The sequence below is a fragment of the Armigeres subalbatus genome, chromosome 2, assembly GCF_024139115.2.
Source record: "Armigeres subalbatus isolate Guangzhou_Male chromosome 2, GZ_Asu_2, whole genome shotgun sequence".
Classification (NCBI taxonomy): domain Eukaryota; kingdom Metazoa; phylum Arthropoda; class Insecta; order Diptera; family Culicidae; genus Armigeres; species Armigeres subalbatus.
The window spans coordinates 464,947,403-464,969,754 of record NC_085140.1 but is presented as its reverse complement, the minus strand read 5'-3'; the positions used below and the strand labels follow the sequence as shown (position 1 = coordinate 464,969,754).

At 35.6% G+C, this 22,352-nt stretch overlaps 1 protein-coding gene and 1 long non-coding RNA gene across 2 annotated transcripts; both read right to left on the bottom strand.

Annotated features, from left to right (window-relative positions):
• Nucleotides 1-5,426: 5,426 nt before the first annotated feature.
• Nucleotides 5,427-8,046, bottom strand: LOC134218384 (uncharacterized). The gene is made up of 3 exons (XR_009981342.1): nt 7,397-8,046; nt 6,456-6,615; nt 5,427-6,389 (listed from the first exon to the last, which is right to left on the bottom strand). It is a non-coding gene; the product is annotated as an uncharacterized LOC134218384 (long non-coding RNA).
• Nucleotides 8,047-8,618: 572 nt separating this feature from the next.
• On the bottom strand, nt 8,619-22,148 carry LOC134216972 (uncharacterized). The gene is made up of 5 exons (XM_062695726.1): nt 21,989-22,148; nt 10,732-10,817; nt 10,540-10,670; nt 9,053-10,480; nt 8,619-8,993 (listed from the first exon to the last, which is right to left on the bottom strand). The coding sequence occupies exons 2-5, from the start codon at nt 10,808-10,810 to the stop codon at nt 8,619-8,621; spliced, it is 2,013 nt and encodes a 670-aa protein (XP_062551710.1). The 5' UTR covers nt 10,811-10,817; nt 21,989-22,148.
• Nucleotides 22,149-22,352: the final 204 nt, after the last annotated feature.

Genomic DNA, 22,352 nt, shown 5'->3' with positions numbered 1-22,352 from the left:
CGATAGTTAAACTTTGTTCGCGAGAAAATTGGCGCCAAATCCATTTCGTTCCGAATAACTATCAATCTGTCAAAACTCAAATGGGTCGGCTTAGGAGTAAAATTTTAACCACGATAGGAAAATAACCATCGAAGTGTCAAATTTTAACTAAAAGTTAAACGAATCGGTGGAATGGTTCACAGCCTTAATTGCTTATAATAAATTCTGTAATTAAAATCTGATTGATATGCGATATGGAAAAAGTTTAGAATTTATATAATATTCTGTTATTATTCGGTTATTATCAATGTAACATTAAATAAAATGAGAAAAAATATTTAAAAACAGAACATTTATTTAAACACAAAAAAAATCAATTTGAACATAACATTTAATAATAATAACTTGAAATGAAAGCTTACATATTTTGTTGTTTAAAAAAGTATCTTGTTGATTTGAATTGAAAAATATATTTGAACATAAAAACACAGACAAACAGACATAACACATTGAACAATTACTTATAAAATTCATCGTCCTTCAAGCACTTACGACATCTGTTGATTTCCGTTAGTTGGGCAAAGCACGAACCAGATGGCGGTAGTGAGCAAACGTCAAACGCGAGCAAAAACGATGCGCGCGCCATGAGTGATCGATTGGCCAACTAATAATTATTTGAATTGACCAGTAAATCAGTGAACGATGGACTTTTGAAGAGTGTTATGTCTGTTTGTCTGTGATAAAAATATATTTCATTCTGAGAAAAAAAAATTCTTGTTTCAACAATTAGTTGGTTCCTGCAGTACATATTACAGTTTTTGAATTGGTAACGATTTTTTTGTGTGTACTGTCGGATCATTTTTCATGAATAACTTTTCTTATGTTATGTTGTATTTATATTGGTGTGAATGTGCGCAAAAGTGAGTGCTAAAGGTTGTTAACCCTTAAATGCGCAATGTTGTTTTAAAACAACAAACCGAAAATACGTTTAATGTTAATAATTTCAATGGTTATTTACGTTAAAAATATTTCCGACGATTTCTAAAAAAATCGCCTTGCGCCTTTAAGGGTTAAACAGACAACAGCATGCAGAAAGAAATTGCATATTGTGCGTTTACTTGCTAGGTAGACACGGTCGGTTAGATAGCCGTTCCACCAAGTGTTCGTTAAAGTAGTCGCTAGAGTATTCGCTGTTGGTTTGAGCAAGACAAAGGTGTGAGGCTACCTTAAAGGTAGCCTCACACCTCGGGAATTTGGTTCGCGAAATTTTTTCCCATGCATTTTTACATATGCGATGTTTTCGGGATTTGGGCACGGAAAATCAAAATCCCGGCCCCATTTAAAGGCTGCCTTACACCTCGGGAAAATTTTCCGCCGGAATTTGGCCCCCGTGTATTTTAAAGGGGGCCGGGATTTTGATTTTCCGTGCCCAAATCCCGAAAACATCGCATATGTAAAAATACATTATTAAAAAATCCGCGGACCAAATTCCCGAAGTGTGAGGCTACCTTAAAATGCACGGGGTCCAAAATCCTGCGGAAAATTTTCCCGAGGTGTAAGGCAGCCTTAAGGTAGTCTTATCCACGTGCTTTTTGGCATTTGCATTTCAGTTGAAAAAAACGGAAAAAACGGAAAAAAAGAATGAGCACGTGCTCCAATAGGTGAGGGGTCGTTAGATGCATATAATTTTTATTACCTGATCGGGAGGTACAAAATGTTTAGTTATTTGCCAAAAAAAGCGAGAAATATCTAAATTATTTCACAACGTTCCGCGACTGTTATATTGAATAATTGATTTCAGTTGACTGAATATATGTAATCATTAGAATTGAGTTTTTTTAGACATTTACATTGACGTTCCCATAGATTTTTTTTTTGCGCTTCACCTGAGTAGTCGTAGATCGGGAAAATCTTCATCTGATTGACCTGAACTGATGTATGCTTAAAACTAGATGCTAATGATATTCATTCCATATTGCGAATTTTACAGGATAATCAAAATTTGCTTCGATATTACAAACTAATGAAGACGGATAAGCTATCCTTGGCAATGCTTATACATAAATATAAATTTTTAGACGTCGTGCATATACGTTAGGACTACCAACTACTATCTCACAGAGTTAACCAATTCTTTATTCCCATGTAAGATCTTTTTCCGTAGTATCGTACATCAATCAGATTTTAATTACATTTGGTCAAGAATTTAAAATTAAAATTATCTTCACATGCTGTGCTGCAGGATCTGTCAAAGTTGACACTGTCGATTGTCTTCTTCTTATTTTTACTTGGATACGTCTATATAGGTCTATAAAGGTAACCCATAAGCAGACCCCAGACGGCGGCAATGGTTTGACAAAATCTTTACTGTTGAAAAAGATTGATGGTTTGAGCGAGTGCTGCTTTTTTGTAGCCGTACATAATTTGAAAAACATATTAAAAAACTAAAACATGAACTTATAATTGCAGATGATCGTTGCGTTTCTCTTTTGAACGAATTTATCCACATGACGGCCGTTTCTGTCTCGAAGCAACTGGTAGAAACCGACAATTTATTGATGAAATCTCAGGTTAGTTGTACAAGTCAACTATTATTTGTCTGTGCTCTGCGGTCAATAAGTCCCCAGGTCACTTTGAAAAGCTTCCTTTTTTAATGTTTCATCCGATTCTGCTTAACTCCTCTATGTTAGAAAAACCCAAATTAATCCACCTAGCGGTGACGATGCCTTTCTCGATTAAATCAAGATATACTGAAGGTGGTAACTTCGTTTTTTTTCCAATTCCTACACGCAGCATAGTTTCTTACGATTAAACCAAATATATATTGTTGATTTTAACAATCGGTCTATTATTAAATCAAAAAGAATCGATTGTTGATTTTACAATATTTTCCTACACTGAGGAAATTATCCGTATACCTGTTATGTGGGAAACCACATAATTTTTTGCAATTAGCCTTCACAAATATATATTATGTTTGCGAAACATAGAAAACATTAGACCCAGAATAAATAAATTGTATGTGCAGATATTATTGATTTGTATATGACCGCAAATAAAATTTATGTGTGATATTTATAACTATCATTATGAAGCAGATTATATTGTTTATGCGTTTTATCAATTAATACTCATGTATCACGAACATATATTTTAGTTCTGAGCCAAATGTGAGAATGGGAAGAATCGGGGAAGAATGGGGAAGAACCATCTAGGCAGCGCCCCCATACCCTTCCCTGACTTTTATTACTCGGCCACATTTCAACCAAATGTCTTAATTTATTGTACAAAATCAAGATATTTGATTAAAAAGCGGACGAATAATAAACGTTGAGGAAAGCAATGAGGCCACTGTCTAAATAGATTTTTCTTTAAAAAACTTACGCTTTATTAGCTGCAACTATTTATTGTACAATATATTTACATATACTTATTTATACTCTCACTCATACAATTTATTGTGCTTATACTGATTACAAATTCATTGAAAGAAAATCCGTTTTCTTACGGAACAGCATTTTATCTACTACATTATGAATATTTAATGGTGGTCCATCGACGTTAACAATACTAAAAATTTTACAGTTCTTCGTTTTGTCAATGACTTCATATGCTAGGAAATGATCATCAAACCCAGCTGTTTCCCATAACTGTCCTACTATGTAGGGATTGTTGGTTTTAGTTATCCATATATCGATAATTTCAAATAATGAAACACTTAGTATTTCTGTAACGGTAACGTACGATCCAACCTTGAATTCAGTGCCTTTAAATTTAATAGTGTCGGTACATTTTACTTCTTCAATTTTAACTGGATATGGTGGTAAAATATTACTGAAATATTCCTTTGATTCAAAATTGAAAAGTGCTAACTTGGCTTCGGAAGGATGATGGAAAAATGTTTTCTTGTACAAGTCATTACTAAATTGAAGTGCTACTTTAACACATAGCGTAAAACAAATGTTCTGGCGAGATGTCACCAGTCGTGAATATTCCTTAAACCCTTTATACTTTGCCTCGTATCGAAAGTTCATCATTTTGCTAACACTGCCACTTATATTAATGACTGAGCCATAGTGACATACAAAATGTTGTTTAGGCTTAAGAGATTCATTAAATAACTTTTGGTATTGGATGTGGTGCATTTTACAGAGATCATTTAATTCTTGTATGTCGTTTTCAGTAAAACTTGGTGAGAGAATTTTATCAGACAATTTTATCAAAATTTTACAAAACTCCCAAACTTCATCATGCTTAGGAATAAATGGACCCATTATCAATGGAAAATAGTGGACAAACGCTTTCATCTCACTAGCGGTTGCTCTGATGACTACACTTTTGCACTTCTGATTGGACAAATATGTTTCTGTAATGTCACCCATTCTCCTAAGTGATGAATCTAACGCAGTTCTGCTAAACATTGTTTTTTGCGCATTGAACTTGCTCAACGAGAGGAATCGTTTTTCATAAATGCAATAATTCAATACAGCAGTGAGACCAAAGCTACAAACCCCATTGCTGTAAAAATCATGCATTGGGTCTACACTTATGTTCGTAACTGCATGGAAAGATGGCAAATCATTGAAAACTGTACCACCCCTGAGGCCTGTTTCTGATGGTCTTTGGAGAGTTACATCTTCTTCGTAATTTTGTACCGTTCTACGAAACATACAATGTTCTTCAACATCACTTTGGCATTCTTCACGAGACCTTCGACAAAAGCGACAATAATAATTAGCATTAAATGACAAAAAATTCAGCATTTGATGTAGACCTAAATTATCACCCTGTAGTAGGACAAGTATAAATCTAACCTTCACCTGATTTCCATCAGTTTCGAACATGATTCCTCGTTCTTCTATCTCTTTGAAGCGATGTACAATGTGCCCGAGTAACATGTTCAAACCTACTTCACTAATATCCACTTTCTTCATCATGCCTGCCACAAAAATGTTGTTAAGTTTGGAGCTATGTTGTTCAGGAATAGTAGGACAACTGTAGTATGTACCACAAATTACGTGCCGTTTGTTATGCGCGCTAAGAGGATCATTTATTTCAAAATCATCTGAATAGCATGATAGTGGCAATAATATGTCATCAGGATATTTCTGTGTTATGTTTTCCATAGCTGTCAATTTACAATGCTACTTATATCTTTGTTCTTCTCGAGCTGATTAGTGTTTTCAATTGTGAGCTTAAGAATATCTGCGGTACTGAAGTATGATTTTAGCTGGAATTCTATATCCATCATTACAAGGTTACTTTTCATTTCGTCTTCAGGAAAGTCTAAGTTGTCTGTTGTTTTTCTCCATGTACTTTAACTGTTAAGGGTAAACGAAAAATATTCAACTCTTCTAAATATTTGAAAATTTGAAATCCGTTTCAATAAGATCAAATGGATTCTGGAGCTTTTGTATATATTTGTTTAATTCAAATTCAATTTGAGGGTCCCTTGTTTCAAATGATAATAGTCCTTCAATCTTTTCAACAATGTTGCAATTTAATGTCTTAACTTTTCTCTGTATGTGTTGAATATCATTTCGGGTCAAATTCGTTTCACTGTGGAGCTCTAACGTAAACTCTAAAGCTGCCTGTTCAATATCTCTCATGTTTTCTGAATATGATGTAATTTGTACTTTATCCTCTGCGAACTCTACATGATCAGTTGTTGCGTCTGGTGTAGTAAAAATTTGCCCTGCGGTTATTCCAACATCAGCGGATGCGGATAAGTCTTCGCGAACAGTTTTCTGTTTTTCAGTCGTTTGATATTGACGATCAACGTGTCCTAGCACATGCCTTTTAAACACATACCAATTGGATAGTATTTGGGAACATCGTGGGAATGTGCACACATATCGATAGTTCCTTGGGATCTTATGTAATATGGTTAGATGGTCAAAGTATACGTAAACATTCATGGCAGTGACTGTGCAGCCTTCAATCATACAGTGGAACATATTGTTATTGCGATAAGTATCGCTTGAGCTTGTTGATGGATTCATATTGTTCTGGTACAGCTAAATCATATATGAAAGAACAAATGAAATTCCATACCAGTCTACAAATTTTTGAATATTCCAATCCGAAAATTGAGCTGAGCTTCACTAGAACATCGATGGCTCTTTCTGCCGTATCAAGTACGTATACAATAGACTTATAATGTACTTCGTATCTGCCACTCAACGACGTGATATCTTTGCCTCTGAATACTAACTTTGGGACGGTTTTAAGACCTAGTGACTCGTACGCTGCATTAAAGTCGTTGATCTTCTGGGTCACTTGATGATCTGATTCCGCAAAAAAGATGATGTCTCCCTGCGGTGATAGAATTGATGGCTTATATGTTTTGGTCACTTTAGTTGGTTTCAAAACATTATTCAGCAAAAGAAGAACAGTCGAGATGGTCGAATCTAGAATAACATTTTAAAAATATTCAATTAGAGTTTAAAACATTGGTACAATATGGGTGCAACTACCTCTATCGGCGTCTGATGATTTGATGAAATCTAGCAGATTCGATGATACATTATCTTTGAAGGGTTGATCGAGATACTTGAGGATCTTAGGTAAAAACTGATTCCATTTAGTGATACCATTGTCGTCACCTAATTTCAACAATTTGAAATCTATTTCAACCTATTTCAGGAGGACAATAAAAATGTATTATATATAAATTAATTAATATTCATTATTTTAAAATTATAAAATAATCATGCTAATAGCCTATTAAGATTACGCCATTTATTATATGATAAAGAGTAACTTTATCTGGCTTCGGAGTAAAATGTTAACCACTATTTTAAAACATCCATCGAACGGTCGAGGAAATATATGCACCGATTTTTTTTTTAAATGAATTGTTTGATTGTATCCATACTACCACAATAAGCATGCTATTAAATATAAGGAATGGAAATCCAAAAGAGCCTATCCAAAAGCTTGAGATTTATTGTTCTAATGGTTTGTTCAAATATAACGCAAAAATTAAGTTTTTAAGCATTTAAGTCTTTCGCACCCATTAAAGTTCTTGATAGTACATAATAAACTCCGGAACTCATGTCAAACAACTTGATCAATCATTTTCCGAATTGAAACATATTATGAATGCATGAATAGTTCATAACAAAAAATCAAATTAGTTTTGCCAAATCAACAGGCTCACGTGTAACAAGTATTTAAACAAAAACATTTCATTTTAAATATTCTGAGTAAATTCGTAATAAAATCTGAATATTATTAATTTATGTTGCGTTGCGTAATATTCGATCACCCCATTAAATTATGTTAGATATAATTTATTCTCCGTGTAAGTCAAAGCAAAAACAAGAAAAAACGTCACAATAATCTAAAAGAAAATAGTAATTAAGTAATATCTAAGCCATATCCAAAACGCTAATTTATTCCAATGTAGACTTACTTATTAGAATTTAGAATGTGTTCCATGAATCGCTGGAAAAAGTAAGTAAAATTTATTTCATAATGGAAAAAGATATTCACTAAATTTATGTTATGATTGAAGCCAGTCGACAGATGATTTTACTTCCTACGCCTCCTACGCCTATACGTTTGTTGCCTGGGTTGTATTTATTGTAACTGACTGGTTGTGCTTTGAATTAAATTCTGAAATGTTTTATTATTGTCGGCGTAGCACCAACTTAGAATTCATACAAAATGATTTAGAGGTGGTCCAGCAGAGTGTTGCAAATTGTTAATTTTCCTTAAATAAAAGAATTAAATTAATTTCCTAATGGGCAAGAAGGGCAGAAAATTTATCCCATGAACATTTTCAGTATAATCTTCGGCAATGCTATCAATAACCCAATAGGACACAATAGGGAACAATTAAATTAATGATAATTTATGAATCAAAACAAAGTATTATGTGTGCAGCTCAAAACCGAATTTTTGAACTCACGACAATCAATTTTTCTCCTATTAGTCGCAAGTTTCATTACTGCGCATCTGGTTGCGAACAATGTGCACTAGTTGCGCAATGATGCGCTATAAGTTGAACGCGAATAAAATCGGTTTTCGCGAGTTCGAAATTCGATTTTCAACTGGACTGGAACCATAATAATGATGCATCGTTAGAGTATATTCTGATATTAGGGAGGATCCATTAATTACGTAACGCAAAAATTGACCATTTTCAAGCCCCCTCCCCTATGTCACACTTTTTGTATGAATCATTGAAAGTTTTTGTATCGATTGTCATACTTCGGTAAACCCCCCTTCTAAGCGTTACGTAATTTATGGATGCTCCCTTACCTATAGTGAAGTCGAGATGATTTTCAAGACAACGTGGTTTTGCTTTGCAGCTTTTGAAATACTTGCATATCTTGTCGCTAGGCTACGAATTTAGCATTATGTATCATAAGTTTTTTATATGGAACCACATTGAATGATCAATTCATTTGATCAAAAAGCGTTCAAGCAAAAGTCATTTCAACCTAATACATATTAATTTGAGTCGATGTTGTGTTTTTGACCTATAACGGAAGTAAGTGGTTTGACGCTAATTTAATTAGGTAAGTAGAATTGAGAATTATGTCTGCTAAAAGAAAAAAAAAGATATACTACCTGTAATCGCATATATGTCCCATCTTCGCTGGATTACCTGTTCATGGGAAAATATGCGATTACAGACTGTACCTTGGTGTATAGAATTTACTTACAATCTGATATCCATGTTCATCGGAATAATGTCGATGTGTTGTGAGAATCTCATCGACGTTTGCACAGTTCAGCAGTTTGGGTTTTCGGCTTTCAAAAGACTCGATCCATTTGTCTAAAACCGTGCTCCATGGACGATAATTTCTTTCCAACCACAATACTGCTTCCTTTGCTGCTGGGTTGCTCACAGTAGATGGATCAATCTGATTTTGTTTCCCATACAGATGTTCCTCTTCTTTAAACGCTCGTTTGATTAACTTTTGTTTCAGGTTAGTTATTCTATTAAAAAGTTTACCACCGTGGTTCTTTCGCTTTCCACTTCGTGCTACAAAGTACGTGTCCTGGAAAGGTTTTTAATTTTTAGTATGAATAATAATTGAGTTGGAAATTCAATACATACCAATGTTTCGTGTTTGAATTGAGTTATTATTGCTTCACTGTAGTCACGAAGGACTTCTTCTTTGACCGCAATGCCCAAGCTATTATGGTAATCGGCGATAATTCCAACCAGCTCCCGCTGACTTTCATTTGATAGAGGACCTCGTGCTCCTCGCTTCAAAATCTCCTTCCCTGTAATAGTTCTGTTCAATAGTTCAACCAAGATTTGAACACTGAATCTTTGAACAGCTTTTATCAATATTTTTTGGCCAACTTGATCCAATGCTTTTGAGCAGCTCGGCCCTCCTACATGCGCTGGTGTGATGCTTGATACTATTTGTACATCGTTTCCGTAATTGCTCGATTCTCCTACAGATGCTAATGTATTGCTTGGTACAGATTGGGTTTTGCCTCCAATACTCACGGTATTAATGTTGACTATTTCGGTGACTGATAAATGGTTCGGTCCTTCTGCAGGCGCTGGTAGATCGGGTGGTGCGATTTGCACGTGGCAGGCATTACCGCTTGTTGTTGGTGTTGAATCGTGCTGTAAATCAGGTCTACTCCGGACTTTCTTCTCTGGTTGGTTGGAACAATTTGGTTCCTGGATAGGTGATGCTATCTTGTATTGTACAGATCGAGCTCCGCTGGAAATTTTATAAGGATTGTTCTGGATATTGGTCTTGATGTGGACTACTCCGGAGGATCGTGAACAGCCAGGTTGTGTCACTGGGGCACTGGACGCGTTGGTTTCCGAATTCTTGTGGTTTTCTGTTTTAATGTGGATTACTTCAGCGGCTTGCGAACAACGGGGTTCCTCTACAGGACCTTGGCATTGAGCTAGGTGAGTTTTTCCACCTTCGACTGCCCTCGAAAAGCCCGATTCTTCTATAGGAAATTTTGTGAAACGTGGTAAGAATTTGACTTCAGCTTCCGGATATCGCGGTGAATAATTCTCGTTGTGTACTCGAGGGATTATTTCGGTTAACCGCGAACAGCTAATTCCTTCTGCAGGCGCTAGTATTTGGTGTGAAAAAGTTTGACCCTTGGTACCTTCGATTGATTGAAGACTACTGGTATCTCCGACAAACAATGTTGTATTACGCGATGGAAAGCGAACTTCTTCTACAGTCGCTGGTGTTTTGCTTTCCTGTTGGCTCTCGAATTTAGGTTTGACTTGAAGTACTCTGATCTGTCTTTCACAGCTCGGTTCTGTAAGATTCGTTGGTGTCCGGCATAGTACGATTTTCGTTTTGCTTTCGTTGCTGATGTCGTTGGCTTCCGGAACGTTGGGAACAGCGTCGGAGTTAGCGATTTCAGTACATTCCTCTAGGCCAATCTCACTGTCTACCGGTGGCGTAGTAACAATGTGCTCCTCTGTTTCTACTAATATTTCCTCGCCGTCCCATTCCTCTACATACACATTTGAAAATGTAACTAGATCGTATCCCTGCATAATATTCCAAATGATAATATTATGGAATAATAATTTATGTGGCTCATACTCACGTTAGTCTTTCGCCATTCTGTTATGCGGCGGAAAATTTCATCGACGTTCCAAACTTCCTCGTCTATTTGGAGAGTTTCGAGCAGCTCGTCGCGAGAAATGTTAGCCAGCCTCTCTACAGTAAAATTGTTCGCTGAAAACCAAAAAAAGGATCAATTTATGAAAAGAAAATTTACATCTCCAACCAAACACACCTTCGAAAATTTTAAGAAGTTCGGCTGGAAGATCTAGCTCACTCAGCTCTATCGATGGAACGTGTTCTGTCGACGCCATTTTGCTTCTGCATTGCTTAAACATGAGAGTTATATGTGAAAATATATAAATCTCGACTATTAGATGGCAAACATATTTTGTATATCGGCACAAACATATATAAAATGTGTAACGCTTATATGCGTTATGAATAATTTCATAAAAGATAACTGCTTTGTTATGACATTTATTTTTACACATATCAAAATAATGCTCATGATATCTAATAAAACATAAGATTTATCCCAATAAATTGTACATTTGGATTTTTATTAGTGTATTGAATCAACAATATGATTGTAATTTTAACAATATTCGTGATTGATCAGAGCTTGTTTAAATTATATTAAGCGTGTATTTTTTAACGCGTATTTTTTTTTCGTTGGAGGAAAAATTGTTTTTAAAAATAGAAAGAAAGTGAGAGCAAATTAATAAAACTAAGTGAAATATAATTGAGGCGGGGATTGAAGTCAACAATTTATTGACTATACACGTAAGTTTGAACGATAAAAATAATGTTCAGAAAATATTTAACGTTGTTTTTTTTTGCATTTTCAGGGCGAAATATGCACATATAGAAATTTGAATTGTGGGCGGAAACATTCGGGGGAAGTTATTCCTGCTTTTCCGGCATCGAAAAGTAAAGGTGGATAAGTATAATTTGGGTTTATAATTATCGACAATCTCATAAATAAGAACATTTCATTCTCAGGGTTTTCTTCAATGATATCAACTTAACCCAAATAACAGCATTGCAGCAAATTCCAAGGCAAATTCGCAATGCCATATTATATAATATGAACGATAATATGAATACCTGAAACACCCTGAAACTAAAGCCCCAAACGCAATACAACGGAACGGCGACGGAAACGGAAAATTTGACAGTTAGCCCATATATTTTCTGTCAAATTTGCCGTTTCCGTCACCGTTCCGTTATATTGCGTTTGGGGCTTAACTGATTGGAAAAATAAAATAAATCTCACAACTTTTAATTTGTTTATGCTTACTTTTACCTGAAAAATAAGAAAGAACGCCTTCATGTGTTATTTTGCTTCAACAATATTTTATTGTTGAATTTATCGTGTTCATATATTGAATCAACAATACAGTCACAGTTATTTCAACAATCATATTGTTGATTCAACAATATAGCAGCTCAATGTTTTGATTGTAAAAACAACAATATTATGGATTAAGTCAAATGGAAAATATTGTTAGCCCTGAGCTAACAATATTTATTGTTGAATTTGACCCAGAATATTGTTGTTTCTACAATACATTTTTCTGCGTGTATCTACCAAAAATTTTGGCAATTTTGTTTTTCTGTAAAATAAGCATAATACATTACGTTATAATCAAGTTATGACGATCGTGAAATTTTCTTTCATCCATTTTTGACAAAGAATTTATAACAAAATTATTTCAAGTATTGTTATTTGTAACACATATTGATATAATTGTTATGACTAACTTGTCGGGTTGGTATATAACATCATGGGTCTCCAAGACTTCTATAATAGGTTCGATTTCGGAGTGAAATGTACACGAACATTTTGAAAATTAAGCCAATAATTCTCAAGGCCGACTTAAATATGACGTTAAATACATTTAAGATTATTCAACCAACGACACCCCCCACCACGCAACGATGCCATTTTTGAACGATTCCTAAATATAAATAGAAGACTAATAAAACCGCATAGGGACACGGCAGGTATTTTCGTCTGTTCGTCATAGTCTCGAAAACCAATAAAAGAGACGCTTTTTTGTACAACTCATACGTACCAAATCATAAGCTCAGGAGAAACGTTCTGCTATAGTGGAGTTCTAGCAAATGTACGTTGCTTTCGTTGGTTTTAGCCCCTACGACGATGGACGGAAATACCTGCCGTGTCCCTACATAATATAATATGGAAATGAGGAGATGTATAAAACGAAAACTACCTATATTCAAATTTGCCCTTGAAATCACCCAAACTTCACCATTACTCCACACCACCCAAACCAAACAGCATGTTGAAGCATCAATGAAACCCCTCTTTTCCCCTTCCAATGTATGACACAAAACAAACGCAAACACCATCATGACCACGAGCGTTAACAACAGTTAATCGTGTCGTTATCTAGTACAATTTCTGTTGCCAGCGATGAAACTTACAACTGTGTTGGTGCGAATGCTCCGATAAAGTATAATGGCAATAATCAACATCGAGTCCGCTTTCAACTTTAATAGCCTATTCAGATTACGCCATTAATGACATAATAATTGGCGTTTCAGGGTAAATATGCTTTATGATGTCATTATTTACGTAATATTCCATACATTTTGCGCTGTCAAAAGATACCCGCTAAAAAGAGTCATAAAGAATTTATTACGAACAATTATTACGAGAGAGCTTTCGTTCTAATTGGGATGCAGGGAGAAATTCAACAAAACAAAACAGACAAGCGTCACGCTCTCTTTGCCAGAGAGAAAATTCTCTCTGTTTTCATTTCGTTTCGTAGTTGACAGCAAATATACTATATTAACAATATGATTCACTCTCACGAAATTTTGGCGACACCGCATGTGGCGCCATCCGTGTCCAAAAGGATCGATACACGCTGAAACGAAACTACCCAAAATATGAGGATCGGTAAACACACACACTTCAAGATGTCATCACAACAAAAAATAGGGATGTCTTATGTTTTTTACCCTTCTTACACCCTAAGAAGGGTATAAAGATCGCTTGAAAAACCGACTTTTTATCCGAGGCTCGGAGACCCAAGTCGTATATACCAATCAACTCAGCTCGACGAACTGAGCACATGTATGTATGTGTGTGTGTGTGTGCGTGTGTGCGTGTGTGCGTATGTGTGTGCGTTACAAAAATCTCACATCAAGATCTCAGCCGTCCGTGGACCGATTTGCACGATTTTAACACTAAACGAAAGCTATGACTTTGTCATTGTACGAGTTCAATTTTTTTGCAATCGGACATTTGGTTCCAGAGATATGTGAGAAATACGAACATGAAGTGCATTTTAGAAAACTAACAAAATAATGTCACATGAATATCTCAGCCGTCTGTAAACCAATTTGCATGATTTTATCTTTGAACGAAAGCTATGACTTTGCCATTGAACCCATTGTATTTTGTTTTGCAATTAGACATTGGGTTCCGGAGATATCTCTGAAATACGAACATAAAGCATTAGACGTATCAACTTCACACATTGGTAAAATATGTTCCATCGAGATCTCAGTCGTCCTTGGACCGATTTGTGCGATTTTATCTTTAAACGAAAGCTATGTTTTGTCATTGGACCCATTCATTTTTTTCTGCAATTGGAAATTCGGTTTCAGAGATATCTGTGAAATACGAATATGAGACATATTTTCAGACTACTAATGAAGAATTGTCACACCAATATCTCAGCCGTCTATGACCCGATTTGAACTCTTTTGGGCTTAAACAGAAGCTGTAATATTGCCATTTAAGGCGGCAAATCAAATCTGCAGTCTTTTTGTATTTTTTAAAAATTGTTAAATTTCCAGAAATATCCCTTTTTACCCTTCTTACACCCTAAGAAGGGTATAAAGATCGCTTGAAAAACCGACTTTTTATCCGAGGCTCGGAGACCCAAGTCGTACCGATTTGCACGATTTTAACACTAAACGAAAGCTATGACTTTGTCATTGTACGAGTTCAATTTTTTTTGCAATCGGACATTTGGTTCCAGAGATATGTGAGAAATACGAACATGAAGTGCATTTTCAGAAAACTAACAAAATAATGTCGCATAATTATCTCAGCCGTCTGTAAATCAATTTGCATGATTTTATCTTTAAACGAAAGCTATGACTTTACCATTGAACCCATTGTATTTTGTTTTTGCAATTAGACATTGGGTTCCGGAGATATCTCTGAAATACGAACATAAAGCATTAGACGTATCAACTTCACACATTGGTAAAATATGTCCCATCAAGATCTCAGTCGTCCTTGGACCGATTTGTGCGATTTTGTCTTTAAACGAAAGCTATGTTTTTGTCATTGGACCCATTCATTTTTTCTGCAATCGGACATTCGGTTTCAGAGATATCTGTGAAATACGAATATGAGACATATTTTCAGACTACTAATGAAGAATTGTCACACCAATATCTCAGCCGTCTATGACCCGATTTGAACTCTTTTGGGCTTAAACAAAAGCTGTAATATTGCCATTTAAGGCGGCAAATCAAATCTGCAGTCTTTTTGTATTTTTTAAAAATTGTTAAATTTCCAGAAATATCCCTTTTTGCCTTTCTCGTATACTAAGTATACGTAAAGGCTATATGTTCACTCCATTGTCATTGTACGAGTTCAATTTTTTTTGCAATCGGACATTTGGTTCCAGAGATATGTGAGAAATACGAACATGAAGTGCATTTTTAGAAAACTAACAAAATAATGTCACATGAATATCTCAGCCGTCTGTAAACCAATTTGCATGATTTTATCTTTGAACGAAAGCTATGACTTTGCCATTGAACCCATTGTATTTTGTTTTTGCAATTAGACATTGGGTTCCGGAGATATCTCTGAAATACGAACATAAAGCATTAGACGTATCAACTTCACACATTGGTAAAATATGTCCCATCAAGATCTCAGTCGTCCTTGGACCGATTTGTGCGATTTTATCTTTAAACGAAAGCTATGTTTTTGTCATTGGACCCATTCATTTTTTTTTTCTGCAATTGGAAATTCGGTTTCAGAGATATCTGTGAAATACGAATATGAGACATATTTTCAGACTACTAATGAAGAATTGTCACACCAATATCTCAGCCGTCTATGACCCGATTTGAACTCTTTTGGGCTTAAACAGAAGCTGTAATATTGCCATTTAAGGCGGCAAATCAAATCTGCAGTCTTTTTGTATTTTTTAAAAATTGTTAAATTTCCAGAAATATCCCTTTTTACCCTTCTTACACCCTAAGAAGGGTATAAAGATCGCTTGAAAAACCGACTTTTTATCCGAGGCTCGGAGACCCAAGTCGTACCGATTTGCACGATTTTAACACTAAACGAAAGCTATGACTTTGTCATTGTACGAGTTCAATTTTTTGCAATCGAACATTTGGTTCCAGAGATATGTGAGAAATACGAACATGAAGTGCATTTTCAGAAAACTAACAAAATAATGTCGCATAATTATCTCAGCCGTCTGTAAATCAATTTGCATGATTTTATCTTTAAACGAAAGCTATGACTTTACCATTGAACCCATTGTATTTTGTTTTTGCAATTAGACATTGGGTTCCGGAGATATCTCTGAAATACGAACATAAAGCATTAGACGTATCAACTTCACACATTGGTAAAATATGTCCCATCAAGATCTCAGTCGTCCTTGGACCGATTTGTGCGATTTTGTCTTTAAACGAAAGCTATGTTTTTGTCATTGGACCCATTCATTTTTTTCTGCAATTGGAAATTCGGTTTCAGAGATATCTGTGAAATACGAATATGAGACATATTTTCAGACTACTAATGAAGAATTGTCACACCAATATCTCAGCCGTCTATGACCCGATTTGAACTCTTTTGGGCCTAAACAGAAGCTGTAATATTGCCATTTAAGGCGGCAAATCAAATCTGCAGTCTTTTTGTATTTTTTAAATTGTTAAATTTCCAGAAATATCCCTTTTGCCTTTCTCGTATACTAAGTATACGTAAAGGCTATATGTTCACTCAAAAACAAACTTTTTATAGAAGGCTCGGAGACCCATAGTGTTATATACCAATCGACTCAGCTCGACGAATTGAGGTGATGTCTGTGTGTGTGCGTGTGTGTGTGTGTGTGTGTATGTGTGTGTGTATGTGCGCACCAAAAAAGCAAAAAGTTTAGCTCACTTTTTTTGCACTTACCCTCAACCAATTTACTCGCAACAGGTTGCATTCGACGCAGTATACTGCCCCATTGTTTCCTATTGAAAATTGGCCGATTCGGACAATGGGCTTAGAAGTTATGGCCAAAATACTTTTCCTCATAAAAAAGCGCGTAAAAAAGTCTAGCTCACTTTTAATGCACTTACCCTAAACGGATTCCCTCACAGCAGGCTGCATTCGACGCAGTATCTTGCTCCATTGTTTCCTATTGAAAATTGGACGGATCGGACAATGGCTTGGGAGTTAAGGCCAAAATACTTTTTCTCATAAAAAAGCGCGTAAAAAAGTCTAGCTCATTTTTAATGCACTTACCCTAAACGGATTCCCTCACAACAGGCTGCATTCGACGCAGTATTCTGCCCCATTGTTTCCTATTGAAAATTGGATGAATCGGACAATGGGCTTGGTAGTTATGACCAAAATACTTTTTTCAGAAAGAAAAGCGTAAACAAATTTAGCTCACTTTTAATGCACTTACCCTGAACCGATTTCCTCGCAACAGGTTGCATTCGACGCAGAATCTTGTCTCATTATTTCCTATTGAAAATTGGCCCGATCGGACGATGGGCTCAGAAGTAATGCCCAAAATACTATTTTTTACCGCACGAGAAAGGCATCATCACCGCTAGGTGGATTAATCTGGGTTTTTTATTTTGAAATCGTTAAAAGCATGATAATATCAGTTATTTTACATTCAATTGAAGGTCATATGCATAGAAATTGTAATATGCACTGGGCACACACAACCATTCAAAAGTGTAAGAAGGGTTGCGTTCACTGTAGGTGGATTAAGTCGGGTTTTTGTGCACATAATCGATTAAAGTTAATCGTATACCAACGGAAAATCAAATGTTGTAGTAAAATCTGGTAGACATTTTTTTACTAATATGTATAACAAATTAGATGTTGCGCGTTGAACCGCCGGTGCACCATATCGATACACGGTGAAACATTTGGAAAGCTAAGAGGTTGCTGTTGAATATTTAATACTTAATATTATGCATTCACATCTCGTTTTATACTCGCTCTCTGTTCTCACACTTTTTTGCCGGTTTTCATCTTACATTGGCCCAATTTTGCAGCTCGTTTGGCTGCTATATACAGTCGACTCTCTACATCTCGATGTTCTACATCTCGATATCTTTCCCTATGTCGATGGTTTCCTTGGTCCCTTCAATCTACATACATTTGGGTATTCTACATCTCGATATCCTCCCTATCTCGATATCTCTTTATCTCGATGGGCTCTGATCATATTTTGTTCAGGATTCACTATCCTCATGTCGATATGTTCAAATTTTTAGGCTACTAGACCATCTTTGGACAATAACAAACAGATCCACAACAAGAAATGGCATTTGTTTTGTTGTCGTTTTTCATAGCAACGAGCTTTTTTGGATCTAGTATCCATTTCAATTTTCCTTCCATTCCTCGATCTTTCCCTATCTCGATGGTCCCTTCAATATCGAGATGTGGAGAGGCGACTGTATTTTTAATTTTTTGTTGTTTTAATTTTAAAAAATATTTAGAGGCATCAAATAATACGGTTCTTTGGGAAATTTGACAATAAAAAAGTCAAAGAATCGACTGAGAGAAAAAAAAACAAGGTTATACTCAAGGACGAAAATCTTCGTTTTACTATCAGTTGCATCGACGTTTTGATCAGACGCTCGACAATGCAGGCATGAATATCTCGCAGCATGCTGTCAAACTTCCATACCAAATTATCCACCCGATCCTTAACAGTCGATTGAAATCGAACGTAAAAAATGAATATCTACCGGGGTTGAAATGAATATTTGGAATTGCGGTTGATTTGCACCGATTAATGATTATTATTTTACTTTATATACTAAGCAGATTTAAATCTTTTAAGAATCTGACTTCAACATGTTAAATCCATGCACTACAGTATGAAATGATATTCATATTTTGAGCTTTCAAATTGAATATCAATGTACTAAACTGAAGATTGATTTTGAAACCGCACAAAACAACGCTGACACCGAGATTCGACGCTTCCTGCTGTTCGTGTACATACCGTCCTATTCATTCGCACATTTAAATTTGTGAAATACTGGCGACTAGATTGTGTGTTGGATGTCAACAAAGATGGCTAGAAGCAACAAGATACCCGACTTCTTTGATTTTACGGAGACACGATAAGCGCCGCAAGTGAACAAAAACCGAACTAGTACACTGTTAATTTTAATCGATCATCTTTTGTAGAAATGTCAAGCCATTGCACCGTGCAAACAACTCATACAAGGCGATGGCCAAAAACAGTTTCTTTAACACTGAGCTGGAAAGCTGTTTACCCATCTTATTTTTATTTAATGAAGTGCGTAAATTAAATTATGTTTAGGGATGTGAGACCCTGGATCGAGTTTTGTCAAACCCCGGGTATCATTAAGAACAGTCAAATCTGTGAAGCATTTCGCCAACTCTGCTTCTACAAATCACAGAAATAAATCTCAATGGTTTATAAAAACAATGATAACAAAGTCCAGCTATTAAATCCATTTTAGCTTAATGCATTTCGCAGCTCCATCGCTTTTCCCGGCATATCCAGCAGTAATAATAGGGTAAAATGCCCAATAGTGGACCCCCTTGTAGCAGAATTTTGCTCTTCCTGCCATAATAAGCAGAAATTTTCAACATATTAATTCTGCTTGTGATCGAACAACAAGCTCTGCATCTCCTCTTCTCGATACATACATAAAACACCCAAATACAAGATGTTATTCGTCAAAATTTACATTTTAAAGTCTAACTGAATTTGCCCTATAGTAGACCCGTTGGGGGTCCATAATAGGAAATTGCTTCCCTATAGTCGACACTTCATTTGATTTTCATGTCCCGTTTCGGGACGTTCTTCTTCCCTAATATAGACCCCCTAAAATATTCCTATAATAGACACTCTCGTGTTTATTTTTTATAGAATTGTAAAAAATCATCTAATTTTGCTTTCCATAGCATTTCCAATGCATGTAGTCAAATCATAGGACTGTAAGGTAAGTTCTCCCGATGGAATTTCATAGGAAAATGTTGACATTGTGCTGTAATAATGCAAAAATGGCTGGAGGGTCCACTATTGGTTAGGGGTCCACTATTGGGTACTTTACCCTATCAACTCCGATGGAAAAACATGTTTCATCGATCGAAAAGCAACTCCAATGGATTTAGACCAAGAGTACTAATAAAACGAATTGATGTTACTAGAGAAGTTGAATTGGGAAATGTCGACATGGATCAGCAAATACACCTAACGAAAATCCAAGGAAAAATCGCGACAAGAATTTGGTCCACGATCATGATTACGCATTTGATGTGGAACGAGTTATTATTCCTATTGAGCGACTTGTTATCGTGAAGGAGGAGAACAGAGTTTTGAAGAAAAAAGTAAGAAGCTAGGGTAAAATGCCCAATAGTGGACCCCCTAGTAGCGAAATTTTTCTCTTCCTGGTAAAGGAGTGGAAATTTTCAAAATATTTATTTTGCGTATTATCTAATATCAAGCTCTGCATCTCCTCTTCACGATACATACATAAAACACTCAAATACACAACGTTATTCATTGAAATTAACATTGTAAAGTCGGACTAAATATGCCCTATAGTAGACCCCCTGGAGGTCCATAATAGGAAATTGCTTCCCTATAGCCGACACTTCATTTGATTTTCATGTTTCGTTTCGGGACGTTCTTCTTCCCTATTATGGACCCCCCAAAATATTCCTATAATGGACACTCCTGTGTTTATTTTTTATAAAATTGTAAAAATTCAACTAGTTTTACTTTCCATAGCATTTTCAATGCATGTAATCAAATCATAGGATTGTAAGGTAGGTTCTCCCGATGGAATTTCATAGCAAAATGTTTCCATTGTGCTGTAATAATGAAAAAATGTCTGGAGGGTCCACTATTGGTTGGGGGTCCACTATTGGGCACTTTACCCTACCAAAAAATATGTGTAAACAGAAGTCACGAATCAATCTCAAATACAGATGGTGTGCGTTTGTATTCTTTTTCTTTTTTCTTATTTACACACACGATACACGGTAAACCAAAACCTTCAAGAATAGAATTAATGGTTGAGTTTTTGTGCAACAGATGGAAGCACTTTCATTGATTTCAGTGTCTCCGGTGAGATGAATGAAAAGCTTAAAACTCGGTCAACACTATCAAAATTCAAATGACCATAACTCTGTGAAATATCAATAGATTTCTTTGGTTTTGCCAGGGTTTGAAAAGAAAACTCATTTTGTTTTGGAAAATTTATGTTCAAAGCACTGAATACCGGCACGGATGTTATCGATCATTTAGTAATCTGCGTTCGATCACTTATTAGTTTGTCAATAACTTACTCCAGAGGCTAAATTTCAAAATGTGTTATATGGTGGACTTATAGTGCGAAGATTTTTCTACAACTAACAAGTCGATGCTTGAATTTAACTTATAACGGAGCTATAGCGCTAGTAGCAGTAACTTATACTAAATGATAAAAAAAAATCAATTCAAAATTTCAATCATTTAGTATAAGTTACTGCTACTAGAGCTGTAGCTCCGGTATTATTGAAATTAATTGAACGAACTGTTAGGCAGAGTTGTAGATAAACCTTTGCTCTAGAAATCCACCATACAACATATATGTATTGAAATTTAGCCTCTGGAATGAGTTATTGACAAACTACTAAATGATCAAACGCATATAACTAAATGATCGATAACATCCTTGGATACCGGAGAAGATCGAGATATTTGGTCATATTCTTGTTGGATTCACTGCTAATTGATGATTGGGAAGCCGCTAGGCCTGTGACAAATTAATCGCGAAAAATATTGCAAATCCGTTAAATCACTGCAGAGGATGCAAAGAAAAGCTCGAGTAATTTTTATTAATTTTGCCTTCGGTGAAAGCATGGATACAAACCCATCCATAGATATAAAACTGAAATTCTAACTCAATAGGAAATTAGGGCATTTAAATGATAGGCACTAGAAATATTAGTTCTGGAATCAATATTATGATAACATATATTGATTACATTATTAAAATGAAACAAATTTAGCAAAAAATATTTGGCAGGTGAAGTTGCGAATACCTTCCTGCTTAACTAACATCAACAAATGTACCCAACAAGGAAAAAAAAAACTAGCATCAAATACATTTTTCGAGAAAAGTAAGAACTGTTTAGAACACCCGCATGTGATGCAAATTTCTGGTGGTTTACTAAAAACTAAACAATGATTTCCACGCATATATGTTAGCACCTGGATGCTGGCAACTATGGATAAAAAATCTTGCGAAAAACTAGCTAATGCTTGCAATTATTTTTGACTCAAAAGAAATTGAATCAATATTTTCTAACGCGCCGCAAGCATTTTCCTGTATGCGGAACAGCTTCTATTGGAGCACTCGGATCACAATTTATTTTCTGTATTATTGCTTTTTGCATTGAAACTTTTCGTTTCGTCACTGAAACCATTAACACTTGTCTGACTGCTTCCGCGATAGAGCATTTGCACATTTTATTCACTCATACATCTATATTGCTGTCAAAATGTGCATTTGACAATTAAATTTTCAGCTAAAAGCTCTATTTTTTGACACCGATGCACTCACACAACCAATCGA

What these genes read in the sequence shown, in the direction of transcription:
- LOC134216972 (XM_062695726.1), bottom strand. Translation starts at nt 10,810, where the DNA reads ATGGCGTCGACAGAACACGTTCCATCGATAGAGCTGAGTGAGCTAGAT. An exon ending in CAGAATGGCGAAAGACTAAC is followed by an intron (nt 10,481 to 10,539) that starts GTGAGTATGAGC and finishes AATATTATGCAG; the next exon opens with GGATACGATCTAGTTACATT. An exon ending in AATTCAAACACGAAACATTG is followed by an intron (nt 8,994 to 9,052) that starts GTATGTATTGAA and finishes AAACCTTTCCAG; the next exon opens with GACACGTACTTTGTAGCACG.